Source organism: Limulus polyphemus, unplaced genomic scaffold, assembly GCF_000517525.1.
Source record: "Limulus polyphemus unplaced genomic scaffold, Limulus_polyphemus-2.1.2 Scaffold5666, whole genome shotgun sequence".
Taxonomy (NCBI): Eukaryota; Metazoa; Arthropoda; class Merostomata; order Xiphosura; family Limulidae; genus Limulus; species Limulus polyphemus.
In genome coordinates, this window is record NW_013671276.1 from 24,759 (window position 1) to 40,593 (window position 15,835).

A 15,835-nucleotide genomic window follows, 5' to 3' on the forward strand; every position below is an offset into this window, starting at 1 on the left:
TACCAACCATGTAACCAGCATAAAAAAATATGAAATAAATCTAAATTACCCATTTTTCTTTCTAGAATGACTTCATATTGTAACGTGAAACTACATTTGTTTATCCTAAATAGCTTAATCTATTGCTAAGGATAAAGAGGGGTTAGAGGGCATGTTATCACATTTGTAGACTTACATTCAAAATTTGAATGAACTACAATTTTATGCATGTATGTCAATAAATTTGACATTGAATTGTTGTTGATAATACAAATTTTAGTAATATATATATATATTATTTAATTTCTTAATTTAAAAGTAAATATTCTAAAAAAATTTATATATCAATTTTTGATCATCATGTGGCACATTGTTTTTGGTTTTCATTCAGATTACATTTTATGATGACCACAATACAACATCTGTAGTTTCATATGAATTAGAGACTCAAATGTTTGATATTGACAAGCTAGAATATAAACAAAGAACCTCCTACCTTTTCTATTTGCTGAGATATCATTATTTTTAGCTAATCCATCACATTGGCTCTACCCACCTCTTCCTCTTTTAGAAATCCTTATCTATGCACACTTCTCTCAATTACATGTTTATAACCATTTGAAAGTACTCATTTTAAACTACATAATTCTGCCAGTTTTTATAAGGTGTTTACACAATTAAAGCTGTCTTTTCCATTGTAAGTTTGAAAAATGGTGTCAAGACATTATGGTGATTGGAAATGAGATTTTTTAGACTCAAATACAGCTTATGTAGGAAGCCTGATAAATTACAGTGGAATATTGTGGTACTGGGGTTGAAATTTATAATTTTTTGTTTTTTTCAAAATTGATATATAAAACTTCAAAGAAAATTTTTACATCTTCCATGTGCGAAATTTGATGAGGCTTAGCAAGTACGACACACATTTACAAGGAAACTTCATAACATCATAAGCAGTAGAGATCATTGTTTTCAGTATTTTTTTATTTACTTCTCTTATATTTTAAGAAAAATAACTGAAATTAACAATTTATTTGTAAATGAAAATTATATGCATAATGAAATAAATAGCTTCAATACTAATATTTACATTAATTGTTAATTGGCAATTAAAATCAGCATTATAAAACAATAATGAACTTAATATAAAATAAGCATTAAGAAGTTCTTTGCAAAATCCATTGTAAATCCCAGTCATCACCTTAAAGTCATAACAGATATTGTCTGTGGTAATAGCTCCCAAATGCATTGAGGATATCCCATCTACCAGACAAAATCCAAATGCTAATGTTAAACTAGCCAATAATCATGGAAAATTAATTAAGGGTATGAAGTTGAGTGCTTACACACACAGCATCTTAACTTATACTGCCTTTCACTGTCTGCAGCCAGTTGTGGGAAGGCAGTTACCCTTAAAAGTTCTTCTAATTCCTAAAGTAGAAATGAAATGAAACAACCCTAATATATTTCTACTATATGCCACTCCCAACCTTCACCCTTAAAAGTTCTAATAATTTCTAAATTAGAAATGAAATGAAACCACCCTTATATTTCTACTATATGTTATATGTTACTCCCAACCTCTTACCTTACAAAACAAATGAAATAATGAAAGATCATAAATATAACTACAAGCCCTACCTTAATATTTCTTATGCAATTCATACTCCTAACCTCCTCTCTTTCTTTTGAAAATTTATTTAAGCATAACATGGGAAAGCCAAGACAATCCCAGCTACTTTCTGTCCTGGTATAATGAATAAACTTATACTTTTAATTTTAGCTACTTAAAGGTAGCTAATACCTCTTGTGACAAAAAAGGTGTTTTCCTTATTGAAATTTTATTTTTTAAATATTTTCATATCTATTACAAAACAATGTAATTTTTTTAATTGCTAGTATTTATAGCCATTATTTTCTAGTTTATTTATGAATAATATAACATTATCCATAAAAGCATTATCACTATTACAAACTGTTAAAAATCTTTTTAGCTGAGATATAACGGTGCCCTTTAACATCATACGTGGAATAACACTATTGGGGGGTGAGTAGACTAAGAATGGGAAAATTGAATTCCCTTCTTTTATCAAAAATAGCCAGTTTTGCTTTGCCTTTTATTAACATCCAAGTCAAGTTATTTATGGCAATTAACTCATCTATGTAATGAAAAGTGTCTGTCTATATATGTTAGGATTTGAAACCTGCTGCAGGAGATTTCCTTCCCTGCTCTTATGGTTGAGCAAATGTTCCATATCCTCCTCATAATTCCAGGTGTGGGATGTATCTTCCCTGCATTTATGGGTGGGTGAGTTATGATTTCTGCTCTTAATACGGGTTACAGGTATTGCCCTGTTCCTATGGTTGATTTGAGGCCAGGTTCAGTTTCTTGTACTTCTTGCTCCTACAGTGGTTTAGGGAGTTTTTCTGGTTTTGGCCAAATACTAACTTACTCTTCATAATTTTGATATCTTGATGTATGTCACTGTATTTACTTACAGTTGGGGTTGTTGTTAGTGTTTATGTATTACAAGGTCCATGTGCTCTAACCACAATGTTTATGTTGCTCTAATTTTCTTTTATCTGGGTGATCCTTAACCTCCTAATGCTGAGATGGTTTGTTAAACCTTGTCTGTTTGGTTGAGGATGTTCCAGAAGTAGTGCAGTGCCTCGCATGTATGCTTTGGTTTTGTCTCTGAGTACACTAGTTATTTCTAGGTGGTTACTTTCTGCTTGGTTTCACATTTAGGTATCTACACCGGTCCCTTCATCTTTTCAGTGTGGGATTATACCTTTGTTTGAGTGGAGGTAAGAACCTTTTGGAAGGTAACATTTTCTTACTCTGAAAATGTATTTCTGATAAGCACTTACCTCACACACTTCCTAGCATTCATCCCCACTGCCAGTGTTCTTCATTTTAGATTCTGCCAATTCTCAATGGTGAAGATTAAGAGGGAGAATCAGAGGGAGCTAGCTGTGCCAGTATAGGTGGAGAAATGCTATTGGTGGAGGGTGGTCACATGCTATATACCTGTTCATAAGTGACACAAAATATGTGGTGTATATAGACTGGTGCATTGAATGCTATATTTTTTAGCAATGCTTAGGGGATAGAAAGAAGATTGAGATAGCTTTGTATGAGAGGATGTAAGTACCTGTCAGAAATACATTTTCATTGTACAGAAATGTTAATGTCACTCAGACATGGCTCAAAGGCCAATAAAACAAAAAACATTAAAAAATATAAATAGATTTATACTGTTACAAATTTAAGCTATTTACACTAAACATTTGTGATTTTCTGTTACAGTTTTCACTCATTCTAGAACTAAAAAAGCATAATTTAGATTTATTTCTTAATTTTTTTATGGTGGTTATGAGGTCAGTCCCGTATAGAGTTAAGGTGGAGAAAATAACAGATACAAAATAAAGTTTGTCTTAAAACAATGTTTGATAGTATACATCTATTTCTATATAAATTTTATTTTTTTACTGCTCTTTGAACCTTATCTCAGTAATAATCCCACCTCACAAGTTGTAAGTCACTTGACAAACAAACTTGTAGTTCATGTTACCCTATCAAATTAAGTAACTCGCGGGCTATTCACAAGTGTGCCTAGCGAAAAATTATTATTGTTTTTTCTTTATTTTACCATGTCTAACCTAAAAAGTTAATATTTATTACATTTTATTTACTTTTATAATAATAAATAAAGAATACACATGAAAAACAAGAAATGTAATACTTACCTGTTTTTTTTGTTTTTTTAAATGTTGAGTGTCGATGAAACTCAACCTTACATTTTTGGTCAGACACCACGAAGGCCTTGGTCTGGTTCTTCTTCTCTCAAGTCCAACACTCAGAAATAATATGGCCTGGATTTAGTTCTACTTTGTTATGCTTATTGACCTTTGAGGGGGAGCTAGTTGGCATAGAACTGGACTGCATGGAGTTTGTCATGACTTGTGAGTTAGACTGTACTCATCAGCTAGAACTACAGCTTCATGCAATATTTCAATTCTGTTAATCTAAATAAGTTAACATTATATGGGACACAAGATTTAAATTGCTCAGTCAGGACTAGTTGTCTAAGATTTTCAGATTTCATTGACCACTTAATCTTTCAACATGAGCTTGGTCAATTTGACTGACCAATTGACCATTTTTTTACACATTTAAAATCAGAATAATAATGTGCAAAAAGCAGACAATGTCCCCTAACTATCACAATGTTTCTGACTTTCTAACTATGCGACAAGAGTTGTTACAAATTCATCCAAACTAGTCCTTATTTTTTCCATGGCAAAATAATAATCCTCTGTTCAGAAAACAACATAATGTAATATGTCATTTGATAGATGAAAACTTTAGCTTTCTATTGGCTATACCTAATATAGTATTAAGAGTAAGAAAGAACTATTAACAACTCCTGAAAGAGAAGATGTGGCAGGTGGGTGTGGCAAGATATTTCTGATTTTATATTTGATGGTTTTGTAACCAAACAAGATTGAAGGCTATAAAAATTATGGTTTGTCTGAACAATGATGATTTTATAGTGAATAATTTACATTAAATTTCATAATTATTGGAGGGGTGGTGTATAAAATAGAGAAGAGGGGATGCCTAGAGAAAATATGTCAGATTTCTTACACTAGGGGAAATTCAGGATATTTTTAAATATTGCCTTATAGAATTAATAAATTAAAACTTGTATACTGTTAAAATATGGATTATTAGCTACAATATTATTCTATACTAATTGGTACGACATAAGCAAGAAGTAGCGTAATTAAATTTTGAATACGAATCCTTAAAACCTTGTAACATGTGCATTAAACGATACCCATGCAGAAAAAGTTTATCAAACCAATTTTCCTGATCTTTTCATTTTTCTTCTAATTTCTGAATTTCTGTATATAGCCTCAGGCACTACTCATAAACTTTCAAGATCAGTTGCTTAACATGATCATAATCAACAGCTTGTGCAATAGAGAGGGCAGAATAGAACTGCTATGCTTTACCCACTAACACACAGTAGCATTTTTCTTTATGCTGTTCATAACTTTCTGTAACCTTTCAAAATGTAGAAAATACTGCTCAACATCCTTTTTCGGAAAAGGGGGAACTAATCATATATATTTACATACATTAAATAATTACTGGTAATTTCCCTACCTTTCCCTTCAATTTCAAGCCTATGTATGTAACCCAGTTCTTTTCTTTTTGAACTTATAATACCTTCAGTTCAATTTCCTGTAACCTGAACCTAATATTCTAACTCTCTTTTTTCTCAGGCTTGTTTGAGTTTGTGAATCCACAAGCTCTACATCATTCAGCACACTTATTTAACTTTTTCTCATCAACGAAATAATGTACTAACATACTCAGTATATCTGCTTTTTTCATCGCCACCTTAACCACTAATTCAAGATTTGTACACACATCCTACAGGTCTGGTTTTCTAAGACTACACACCTTTTCTAAAGCAGGATGTACAGTAAACTCTTTAAGGCTACTCATAGATAAATCTGAACCTGGACGAGCCCCCAGTTTCTGTTATGTACTGAAATATCAATGAATCCACAGAAAGGTTTCTAGAGCAACTAAAAATAGAAAATTTATATTGCAACACATTTTTGAATATGAAAAATAATAAAACAAATATAAAAAAAAAATATTTAAACCATAACCATGTAATGTTTAAACAATTATTCATTATACCATCATCTGATGAATAAAAGTCTGTTATTAATTACCGTGGCTGGCCTTGACGTCTTTCTCTACTAAGGACCACAGTTTATCATTACTAGTCATGCTTGGCAACTCAGAAGAGTCCAGCATACTAATAAAGTAGTTTGACATAATAGCAGCAGACAGTCCTGGGTTTATAATCCTTTTGGACTTGTACAACTGTAAATATGATAATCTTTGGACTATGATATTCAAGACAAAATTAAATCCATCCTCATACAGCCATCCCTAGTTAGCAGTTTTTTTTCTTCAGTTACTGTACCTCTCACTTCAACTGCCTTTATATCTACAAAACTCTTTTTGCATTAGAACTACATAACAGTGACACCTAGTGTAATATATTATAACTAATTGGAAGAAAACAGTAATAATGATACGATTATAACAATATGGATTTCTTATTTGTTGTTTTGTAGCTTTACAGTTGTAAAATTATTGAAATTTTCTCTACCATAGCCAGCAGGAAGCTATTAAGATAGATGAAGAGTTGTTTAATGAATATGCATATAGTGTGGACCAGCTGATGGAGCTAGCAGGCTTGAGTGTGGCAACAGCTATAGCCAAGTGTTATCCTTTAAATAGTATGGCCCATGGAGGAACTGTTCTAGTTTGTTGTGGGCCTGGAAACAATGGAGGAGATGGTCTGGTGTGTGCACGACACCTTAGTTTATTTGTAAGTAGATATTTGAAATAATTTTATTTTTGCATTATATAATATGTATGTAAATATATAAAAGGGCTTTGTTTTGAGTACACTATGACAAACATCTTTAGCTTTTGGAGAAATTGGGCCATGTATATAATCTTTTTAATATGAAATATATCTATGATTTATACTCAGTTTAAATCTTTTAACTAACAGTTGTCAAAAAAGGCAAGGATTTAGGAATTTATTATCTGAAAATAATTATATCCTCCTTGTTCTTATTTGACTTTAAGATAAGGAATATGTAAATATCACAAACACTTTTCTCTTTGATGACTATATTTACAAAAAAAACAACAAGTTATTAATTCCCTTATCTTCTCAGTGCCACTGAATTTCTTGTTAAGTTGTGGAATAGGACTTGGTAAATATGTTTGACCTTATAACCACTATTTAATTATGGAACTATACAAAATTACTCTGAATATACTGAGTGTGTCTTTATGTAACATGACAAGCTTTTAGTAAACATTAAAATTTTGTAAACAACAACAAAAAAACATATTTTATAAAGTATTCTATCAAAACATTTGTCTATGAATTTCTGAAGCCTTTACTGAGTCGATCTGACTCAATTCTGAGTTCAAGGTGATTTTCATATTAATAATAAAAAATTTCTTTGTTCATCTTACAGTTTCATATTTTATTTGTATAACCTCTAGAAAGTCCTCAATGAATATTACAAGATTTTTTTTTGTGGAAAACTCTATACCTCATACTCTATTTTCTTTATCTCAACATTAACTGTAATGAAATCATAAATGTACAGTAAGATAAAAATTGTGAAAATATTAAATAAAATATTTTTCTTCGTCTTTCAGTGATTTATTTTGCTTGATTGGTCCTCGTATCTTCACACTGTTAACTTCTTTCTATATGTTTTTTTTCATTCTATTGTTTTATTGCTATATTTTGGACTCACCAATGCAGTAATTCTCCTGCCTAAGGCAGTGAATCACACAGAAATCATTATATACCTGTCATAACGGCCCAGCATGACCAGGTGGTTAGGGCGCTCGATTCGCAATCTGCGGATCGCAGGTTTGAATCCCCATCCCACCAAACATGCTTGCTCCTTTCAGCCATGTGGGCATTATAATGTGACAGTCAATTCCACTATTCATTGTTAAAAGAGTACCCAAGAGTTGGCGGTGGGTGGTGATGACTAGCTGCCTTCCTTCTAGTCTTACATTTCTAAATTTGGGACGGCTAGCGAGATAGCCCTCGTGTAGCTTTGTGTGAAATTCAAAAAACCAAACCAACCTATCATAACCATCATGAGCAAAGTGTGTGTGACTCATGTGATCTTTGCAAGTGTAAAATCATACTGTGTTAGGCCTTACTTTATTTCATTATGCATTTTTTAAATACAAAAAGTATATCTTACACTAGAACAAATAATCCAAAAATGCTATCATTTTAACTGGCTTTTGTTAGCTGCTTGGAGCTGAAAACAATCAAAGAAACTTTTGACATGTGCTGGCCACAAATAAATTATGCTAATGAGACCCTTGTAAAGGAGAAAACCTTTCTAATGGTTATAAAAATATTTATCAAATCAGGACATTTAGTTTTGATAAATTTTTTCAAAACTAATGTAGATGTAGTTAATGGTGGTTGCACAAATTCTTTATATCTCAGCAGATCAAAACGTTAGGTGGTTTGAATTTTATATTCTGACTTATAATTATCTGTAGTTTGTTTTTTATTAGTTGGATAGTCTGAAACCCATATAAGGGAAGAGAGGAAAGCTAAAAATGGGAATTGAAAAGGGAGATGCATCATGTGACATAGAGAGATGAAGACTGGGATTTTTTTATATTTCCTTTTGAAATTAAAAATTAGAACTTACATAATATGATAATTTTAATTATAAACTGTTTTGTTGCCAAATTTAATAACATACATCAGTAATAAAGTAGGTTGACTCTTTAATGCAACTGTATGAAGGATATGACATGCACTTTGACCCTCCTGTATACATAGGGTTATCACTTCTTTCTAGATCTCATAAATAATAGTGTACTACACACAATATACTATGCTGTTTTCTTATCCTACCTACCTATTTTATTCTGGACAGATCAGAATTAAGTTTTTAACTTTTCAGGCCTTGGGCTGCAGAAGCCTTTTGGCCTTAGGTCAAGATATAGTGATATTTTAGGTTAAACATATACTCAGGCAATAATTTATAAAAATTTGAACTCCTATTCTAGGCAAATAAGTTGGTTTATCTCGCAACATAGCCAATAGAGTATACCACTGAAAAACTGCCTACCTGAAAATTTTTCAACTGAAGGCTTAGAATGTTATAGTGTAGTGTAACAGGAGGAATCCTTTTCTTTAGACATAATTTTTGAGGGTTTTCAATAAGTACTTCTAATCAGTTATGCCTCTTTCTGTTGGATGATGTTTTAGGAGAATCAACAGGATTTAGTAGACTTGTTAAATCTCTGTTCTACTCCAGTAGCTCAGTGGTAAGTCTGAAGACTTATGCTACTAAAAACTGGGTTTCAGTACTCATGGTGGGCACAGCATAGATAGTCACTGTGTAGCTTTGTATTTAACAACTAACAAATAAACAAAAAATTCTATGCTCAGCACTCTTGTATATGTTAGAAAAGATAAAAGCAATCTTCTACAAATGTGATACATTGATTACCAGGGCATCATTTTTTTTCATGATCAGTATTATATGACCTTAGCTATTTTCCTTTGTGCAAGAGTATAAGTTATCTCCATTTCTTCTGATTTCACTTGTACTGATAGGTAAAGATTTATCTAGTGTCATTATGATTGGGTAAAAAATCTGCCAGTGAAGAGTCATGTCAACTTATCATGTGAAATAGTTTTCAAATCATGTGAATAATGACTGTTAAACAGGAGAAGGAAATAGTGAAACCAAGAAAAATACTTCTGAAGGTGTTATTCATGGCCAGGTTATTATGGCAAAATGTTAAGGAAAAAAACATGAATATATTTTAAACTAATTTGTAAAATTAAATAGGTTTGTTGGAATGAAATGAAAATATGTTGCATTTCAAGTGGTGTATGTTATATATAGTTTCCTAAAAAAATGGAAGAAAGAATAAAGCAGTGACAAAACAAACATCCAATGCCTGGGCAAAAACCAGGAAACATTACATAGTAAGCCATCTTATAGTTTGTTCCCCAGTGTTTGATATGTGTTCTCTCTCTCTCTCTCTCTCTCATATATATATATATATATATATATATATATATATTTATATTTTTTCTGTTATAGGGGTATAAACCATCTGTCTTTTATCCTAAAGAGTCAAACAAACAGTTGCTGAAGAACTTAACTATACAATGCCAAGAAATGGAAATTCCCTTTTTACCATCCTTGCCTGATGCACAGCATATATCAAAATCATACAATGTAGTTATAGATGCTCTTTTCGGCTTTAGTTTCAAGCCTCCTGTTCGACCAGAATTTATTCAGGTGTTGGAAACGTTGAAGAATATTCACATTCCTCTGTGTAGTGTTGATATCCCATCAGGTTTGTTGTGCTTTTTAAATTTCACATTATTTTTATTAATGACTTGTGAGTTTGTTAAGTTGTCACATGGGAAACAGGTTAAAAGTATAGTACTTGGTCTAGTTGTGTCTTAAAACAGCTTAATAATATTGAATTCCAATATGACACATAATCCCCTGCTCATATATAGCTTTTGCGATTCAGTGCTTTCATCTGTATGCGGACTTTTTCACTTGCTATTAGCCTTGAGACTTCCATCTAAAATCATGTTTCCACGTGATATTGTTGCCCTTTTACCTGCAACAACCCTCCATCAATAGGAATGTGATACACCCTCTTAACACAGCTGACTCCCTCTATATTGATTGTTCAATCTTCACTTCTCAATCTGGCACTCATATGTAGAGATTGTTTTTTTTTTTTTTACTCATGAATTCTTTGATGAGTTATGTATGCTTTTGCTTCTCACATTAATGTTTTGGGATTATGTTCCCACCATTATATGGACAACTGACTTCTTTTAGTTCTGTCCCAACAGGCCTTCCACAGCCATACTCTACTCTTTTGAGAATCTTGGTTGGTTAGTAAAGCTAGAAAAGTCTCATCTCACACCCACTCCGTATCAGGTTCATTTGGGTGTGTTCTTCAATTCTAATCATAGCAGGGCCCAGCCTTCTCCACTTCATTTGAGGGACATAGAGTGATTGGTTTCCACTGCTCTAGCTTTTTTTTTTCTTCCTATGCAGGAGGCTTTTTAGGGGACTTGGGCGTCCATGGAATCTCTAATCCCCCTCGAGTCATGCTCACATGAGCTGTTTGCAGTGGACTTTGCATGTTCAATGGACCCTCTCTCATTCATCTTCCTCCTTCCTTGCATACTCATTTCACTTGATAGCTCAGTAGAATCAACACAATGGAAGATATTCCTTTTCTTCTTTCTCATCTGGATCACCATTTCTTTTTTTCTTGGTTGATAGTCCTCAGATGAATCAATCGTTCAAGTCGAACTCTTGGCAATTCATTTAGCTTTGGATCATTTTCTTATGATCGTGTGTGCCAGTTTCTTTATGATCCCTATGGACAATGAACTGTAGTTTCTGATATCCATCACCAGGGAGGCACTTGTTCTAGCTCTCTCTGTTTCCACACCCTCAATCTCCTCTTCTGGGCCCATTCTCTACAAATCTAACTGGTTGATTTTCATGTTCCAGATGTCCTGAATCTTGTCACAGATTGTTTCTCAGGGCTCATGGAGTAGTCCATCAATCCTTAGGTTTTCAATTGGCTTCTACACCTGTATGGTCACTCTTCTCATCATTGTCTTTGCCACTTATTGCCAAGCTTCCCCTTTCCTGGTTTCTTGTTCAGCTCTGGTAGTAGATGCATTCAGTCAGGACTGGTCCAACCTTCTTTCCTTCTTTCTCATTGTGGTTACACATCCTCATTTCTTTTCTATCAGCAGAAATGGGATATTTTTCACTGTTGGTCATTACATTCTTCTTTCTCCCCTTCTCAGTTTTCTGTCCCCTTTCTCTCCAACTTCTTCATGTGGCTTTTCAATCAGGATTTATTTGTATTGACCATTGTTGGTTACCACGTGCTATCTCTAATATTTTCTGGTTTTCATACCCTGTTTTCACTATACATTTCTGTTCCTTTCACCACCTTCATCCCCCTGTCCTTCCCAGTTTGGATCTGAATGTTGTTCTTCACACCCTTATTTTTCCTCCATTTCAACCTTTGGCCTTGTGTTCTTTATACCATCTTTTCCTTACAACCCATTTCTCCTTTTTTTTGCCTGTGGTAATCTTAAGTTCTGAAGTTTATGCCACTGATTCTTCATGCATTCTTTTCTGTCATTTCTATGTCCTTCTCTATTCTGATTGCACTTTTCTCCCTAAAACATCTGTGACACGTGAGGGTTACAGTGCATTCATTCATGTGTCTCTCCCAACTATTTTTAATCTTTATTCTCACTCGGATCCTGATCACCTACTCTATCCTATCCCTGCGGTCTATTGTTATTTGTCCTGCACTGCTCCCTTTTGTGGTTCCTTCATTCCTTGGAATCTCTCTTTCATCTGAGATCTTTCTTCCATTACCCTTACTGAATGGCTTTGTCAGCTTATCCATTTATTATATTCTTTGTTGGATGGGGATGCTTATCAGTGCTTCCAGGTGTTTTCACACCAAATATGGCACCTTACACTCTCTTTGGCTGCTCACTTCTTTTGTCAGTTGGAGAAGATTGTTCAAGCTGGTGTGTGAACAACCTCTTATACTTTTGTCACACACTATCTCCATCATCTGGCTGTTTCTTCTTTGTCGAGCTACAGGGTGCCTCCAGTCACAGTCACCATTCTACACACCTCTTAGAAGTTCTGACTGGGTAAGTTCTCTGTCTTTTTCTCTTCCTTTTCCAGAGCCCTCTTATGCCTCACTGAATCCCATTCAGTGACAAATTGGTATACTTATAAAAAAATCCACATAGTATAGGGCCATCAAGGGTTGATATAGTGCTCATTTATTAGATGGGGTGATCTACAAGACTGCTAGAGATATCTTTTCAGCAATTATTCTCTTAAACAAAGCCTGATCCAGACCATAACCATCACCCATTGCGCATTCTACTCTGGGTTCCTTATCATGTTTTCACCCCTCCTTTTTTTTCTTTTAGTAGAGCATGGGAGCCTTTGCCACTCACCAGTTTCTAGCTGCTGGGGTGGTGGACCATGGAGAATTTTTCTTGGGTATGACCAATTCCACTCAGTAGAGAGTAAGGCAATGGTGTTTTGTTGGTTAGTACAGTTCACCACTCTGGCTGGCTTTCCTCCATCCTTCTGCTGGCCTAATGTCAAGTTCCAAGGTAGTCTGGTGTTCAATTGGTGCAGGACCAGCTAACAAAAGCCCTCACTGAATTTGCAGGGGTGATGTTGCTTTCCCATTCTACTTCACTGGGTTTGAGGTAAAGATGGTAGGGACCCTCCTTTTACAGCGGACCAGATGACAAATTCCCGATACTGCTTGGTTTGGACTGGAGTTGACCCGTCACATATGGCCTGACACTCCCCATTCACACTACACAAATAACATTTCTGTGAGCCTGATGCAGATTCTGGACTGTGCTTGTACTTTCCACCCATTCTAGTGACAATTCTCTTCTTTATGGTCAGAGAGTGTATCCTGGTGCAGACAAGATTCGATCTCCCATGCAGTGCAACATCCTATACCATGGAACAGTATAGGGGCACTTCCCAGAGGGGGCTTATCTAGATTAATTTAGCACCAGTCCCTCCATCACTTCAACGTGAGATTCTAGCTATATGTATGTGGATATTACATATTGTATCAGGACTTAATATTTTCCAACACTGAAAATGTATTTGTGATAGATAGATACTTCTGCTCACACCTTCTACTCGTCCTCCCCACTTCCAGTGCATCTTTTCTTGCCTAATCTCAAAGTGTTGGTTGAACATTAAGTATAGGGGGAGCCAGCTGTGCTAGGAAGATGTGTTTCACCACTCTGATGGAGAGTTGTCGTGTACTCATTTGCATGCAACACCACTGCGGTATCACGTGGAAATGTGACTTTAGGTGGAAGTCTCAAGTATAGTGACGAGCAAAAAACTTTGCATATAGAGGGCAGTCTCTGTCAGAATCTGATTTGTTTTCTCATTAAGACAACAAATATTGTTCAATGAAATCTCTGGCCATATCAGGTGTTATATCTGACACTTTTTGTATGCATCACAACCAGAAAGCTTTTTGTGGAATTACCAGGATTTGAACCCCCCAAACCTAGGATCCCAAATACGGGCACTCTGACCACTTGGCTAAAGATTTCAGTGATTGAAATGTTGTTTAAATAATAATATACATACTAAAGATGAGAATAGTAGTCCGAATAATTATACCATTAGTAATACCAACTCCTTGGGTCAATCATTCCACAAAACTGGGAATGAATAATATTAATATTGCTGCTGACACACTTGTAGTAGTTAGTCGTAGCCCTAGATAACCAGCATCAAGTTGTTTTAAGGTTGTTGTTGTCTTTCTTATTCCCATTTCTGTTTAACTCCCCTGATAAAAAATATATGTTTATGCTAGAAACATAAAAAAAATAAGCACTCCAAAAAGTATGTTATTTTAATAGGTTATTTTAACTCCACTATAGGTTGGGATGTTGAAAGTGGCAATTCAGAAGGCTTGCAACCCGAGTTTCTAATATCCTTGACTGCTCCTAAAAAATGTGCTGAGCTTTTTCAAGGAAAGTATCATTGGTTAGGTGGTAGGTTTATCCCACCTCAACTGGAAAAAAAATTTCAATTAAATCTACCTCCTTATCCTGGGACAGATTGCTGTTTACAACTCTTCACGTGAAAACAGAACAAGTTGATTTAAGAAAATACTTGAACCTTATTTTTCGTAATCTAGTTTGACACACGTAATTAGGTGGGTCTGTTTGTTATGTTTCACTTACTGCATTTGTATTTAGTTATTAGAGTTTTGTGCTTCTAAACATCTTAAGAAATTATTTTAAACATTGAAATGATCAGGTCCAAACTGTTATTAATGGCCCTAAAAATATAAGAACATTATCTCGATGATTCTGAGGAAATTTCTTAGATTTGCAAATTAGCAATTATGTAGTACTTAGAATAAATGATTGTTTCTGACCAACTGTGGGTTCATAATAAAGGTTTATTGTTTATATGTAGTACATTTTGGCAACTCTTTTTAATTGTATACTATAAAACTATGAGGAAACATGAAAAAGTGTCTTGTACACCAAGCAATCACAAGTTTAGTTATATAACAGTGCTTCAAGTGTAATAGTTGAAAATTATTCAATAAAATGAGAAACCCTAAATATATTGTTGTCAGTCACATAAAACTAGCTTGAAAATGAGTCTTTGGGCGGAAAAAGCTATTTTATGTTTTATGAAAAACAATTTAGCTATATAAGGGTTGGCAAAGGAAAAAGTTTTATAGGACTCTCACTGAAAAACTATAAAACAGAGAAAGAACAATATTTGTACAATACAATTGCCTACAAAAATTTCACAGAAATCTTGTAAAGGAGCATACAGGTAAAAGCCAAAACACTGCTACAACAATTAAAAGAAATATTTCTACTGTAGAATTGCATTAAAGTTAACTCCTTTCCATGTCTTAAAGGAACATATAACTGGTGTTTAACTCTGATTTCCTGTGGCATAAGCATCTGCCATAGAGTTTGAAGGTAATGAAACCTATTAGCTGTATTAAAGAACTGTACCTAAAGACTATTAGTAAAATTAATTCATAAGACCTTTCTTGAGAGATAAGTATGTTGGTGAAAAATAATAGTTAATGCAACAAACTGTCAGAAGTTTTGATATCACATATTTGTACATCCTTCTCACTCAGTTTCATGTTGTCTTCTGGATGGAAAAACTGGTCAGCAATGGCTACATGACCCTGGAACTTTGAATTCTTTTAAGAACACAGGTCAAAAAGCTATTTAGCTTAAAGTGGTCTTGGAAAATGTTGAACCTTTTGATTAAACAGTTTTTTATGCATTTACCCATTTTGTATAAGATTCTATTTGTTTTTCATTTGATTTGTTAGGCAGAAACTTTCATATGAAGAAAAATAGCATTGTTTGTGTTTCCCTATGTAATTTTATTTTCTATATTTTTACATTCAGAAACTTGTGTCAAAACGTTCAGTTTCACCCACATAATCGGCTTGATATAATATAAACACCTTGTTTTTTATCTTCAGATCTTATCTGTTTGAAGTAAGGTTGTTTTTAATGGTATTCAGATATTTTCCTGAGTTATTCTTACTCAGTTTTTTCTCTAGGGCTCAATGTTTGTGCTGTAGCCAGTAATAAGTTTTTTTCGT

The 15,835-nt window shown here is 33.9% G+C and overlaps 1 protein-coding gene across 1 annotated transcript in view; it reads left to right on the top strand.

Annotated features, from left to right (window-relative positions):
* Nucleotides 1-14,666, top strand: part of LOC106472849 (NAD(P)H-hydrate epimerase-like) — a 21,510-nt gene extending 6,844 nt beyond the window's left edge. Inside the window, exons 2-4 of the mRNA XM_013933515.2 lie at nt 6,188-6,404; nt 9,703-9,961; nt 14,121-14,666. Coding sequence (XP_013788969.1) covers nt 6,188-6,404; nt 9,703-9,961; nt 14,121-14,326 — 682 coding nt within the window. The 3' untranslated portion in view covers nt 14,327-14,666. The remainder of the gene's footprint in view (nt 1-6,187; nt 6,405-9,702; nt 9,962-14,120) is intronic.
* The last annotated feature ends 1,169 nt before the right edge of the window (nt 14,667-15,835 follow it).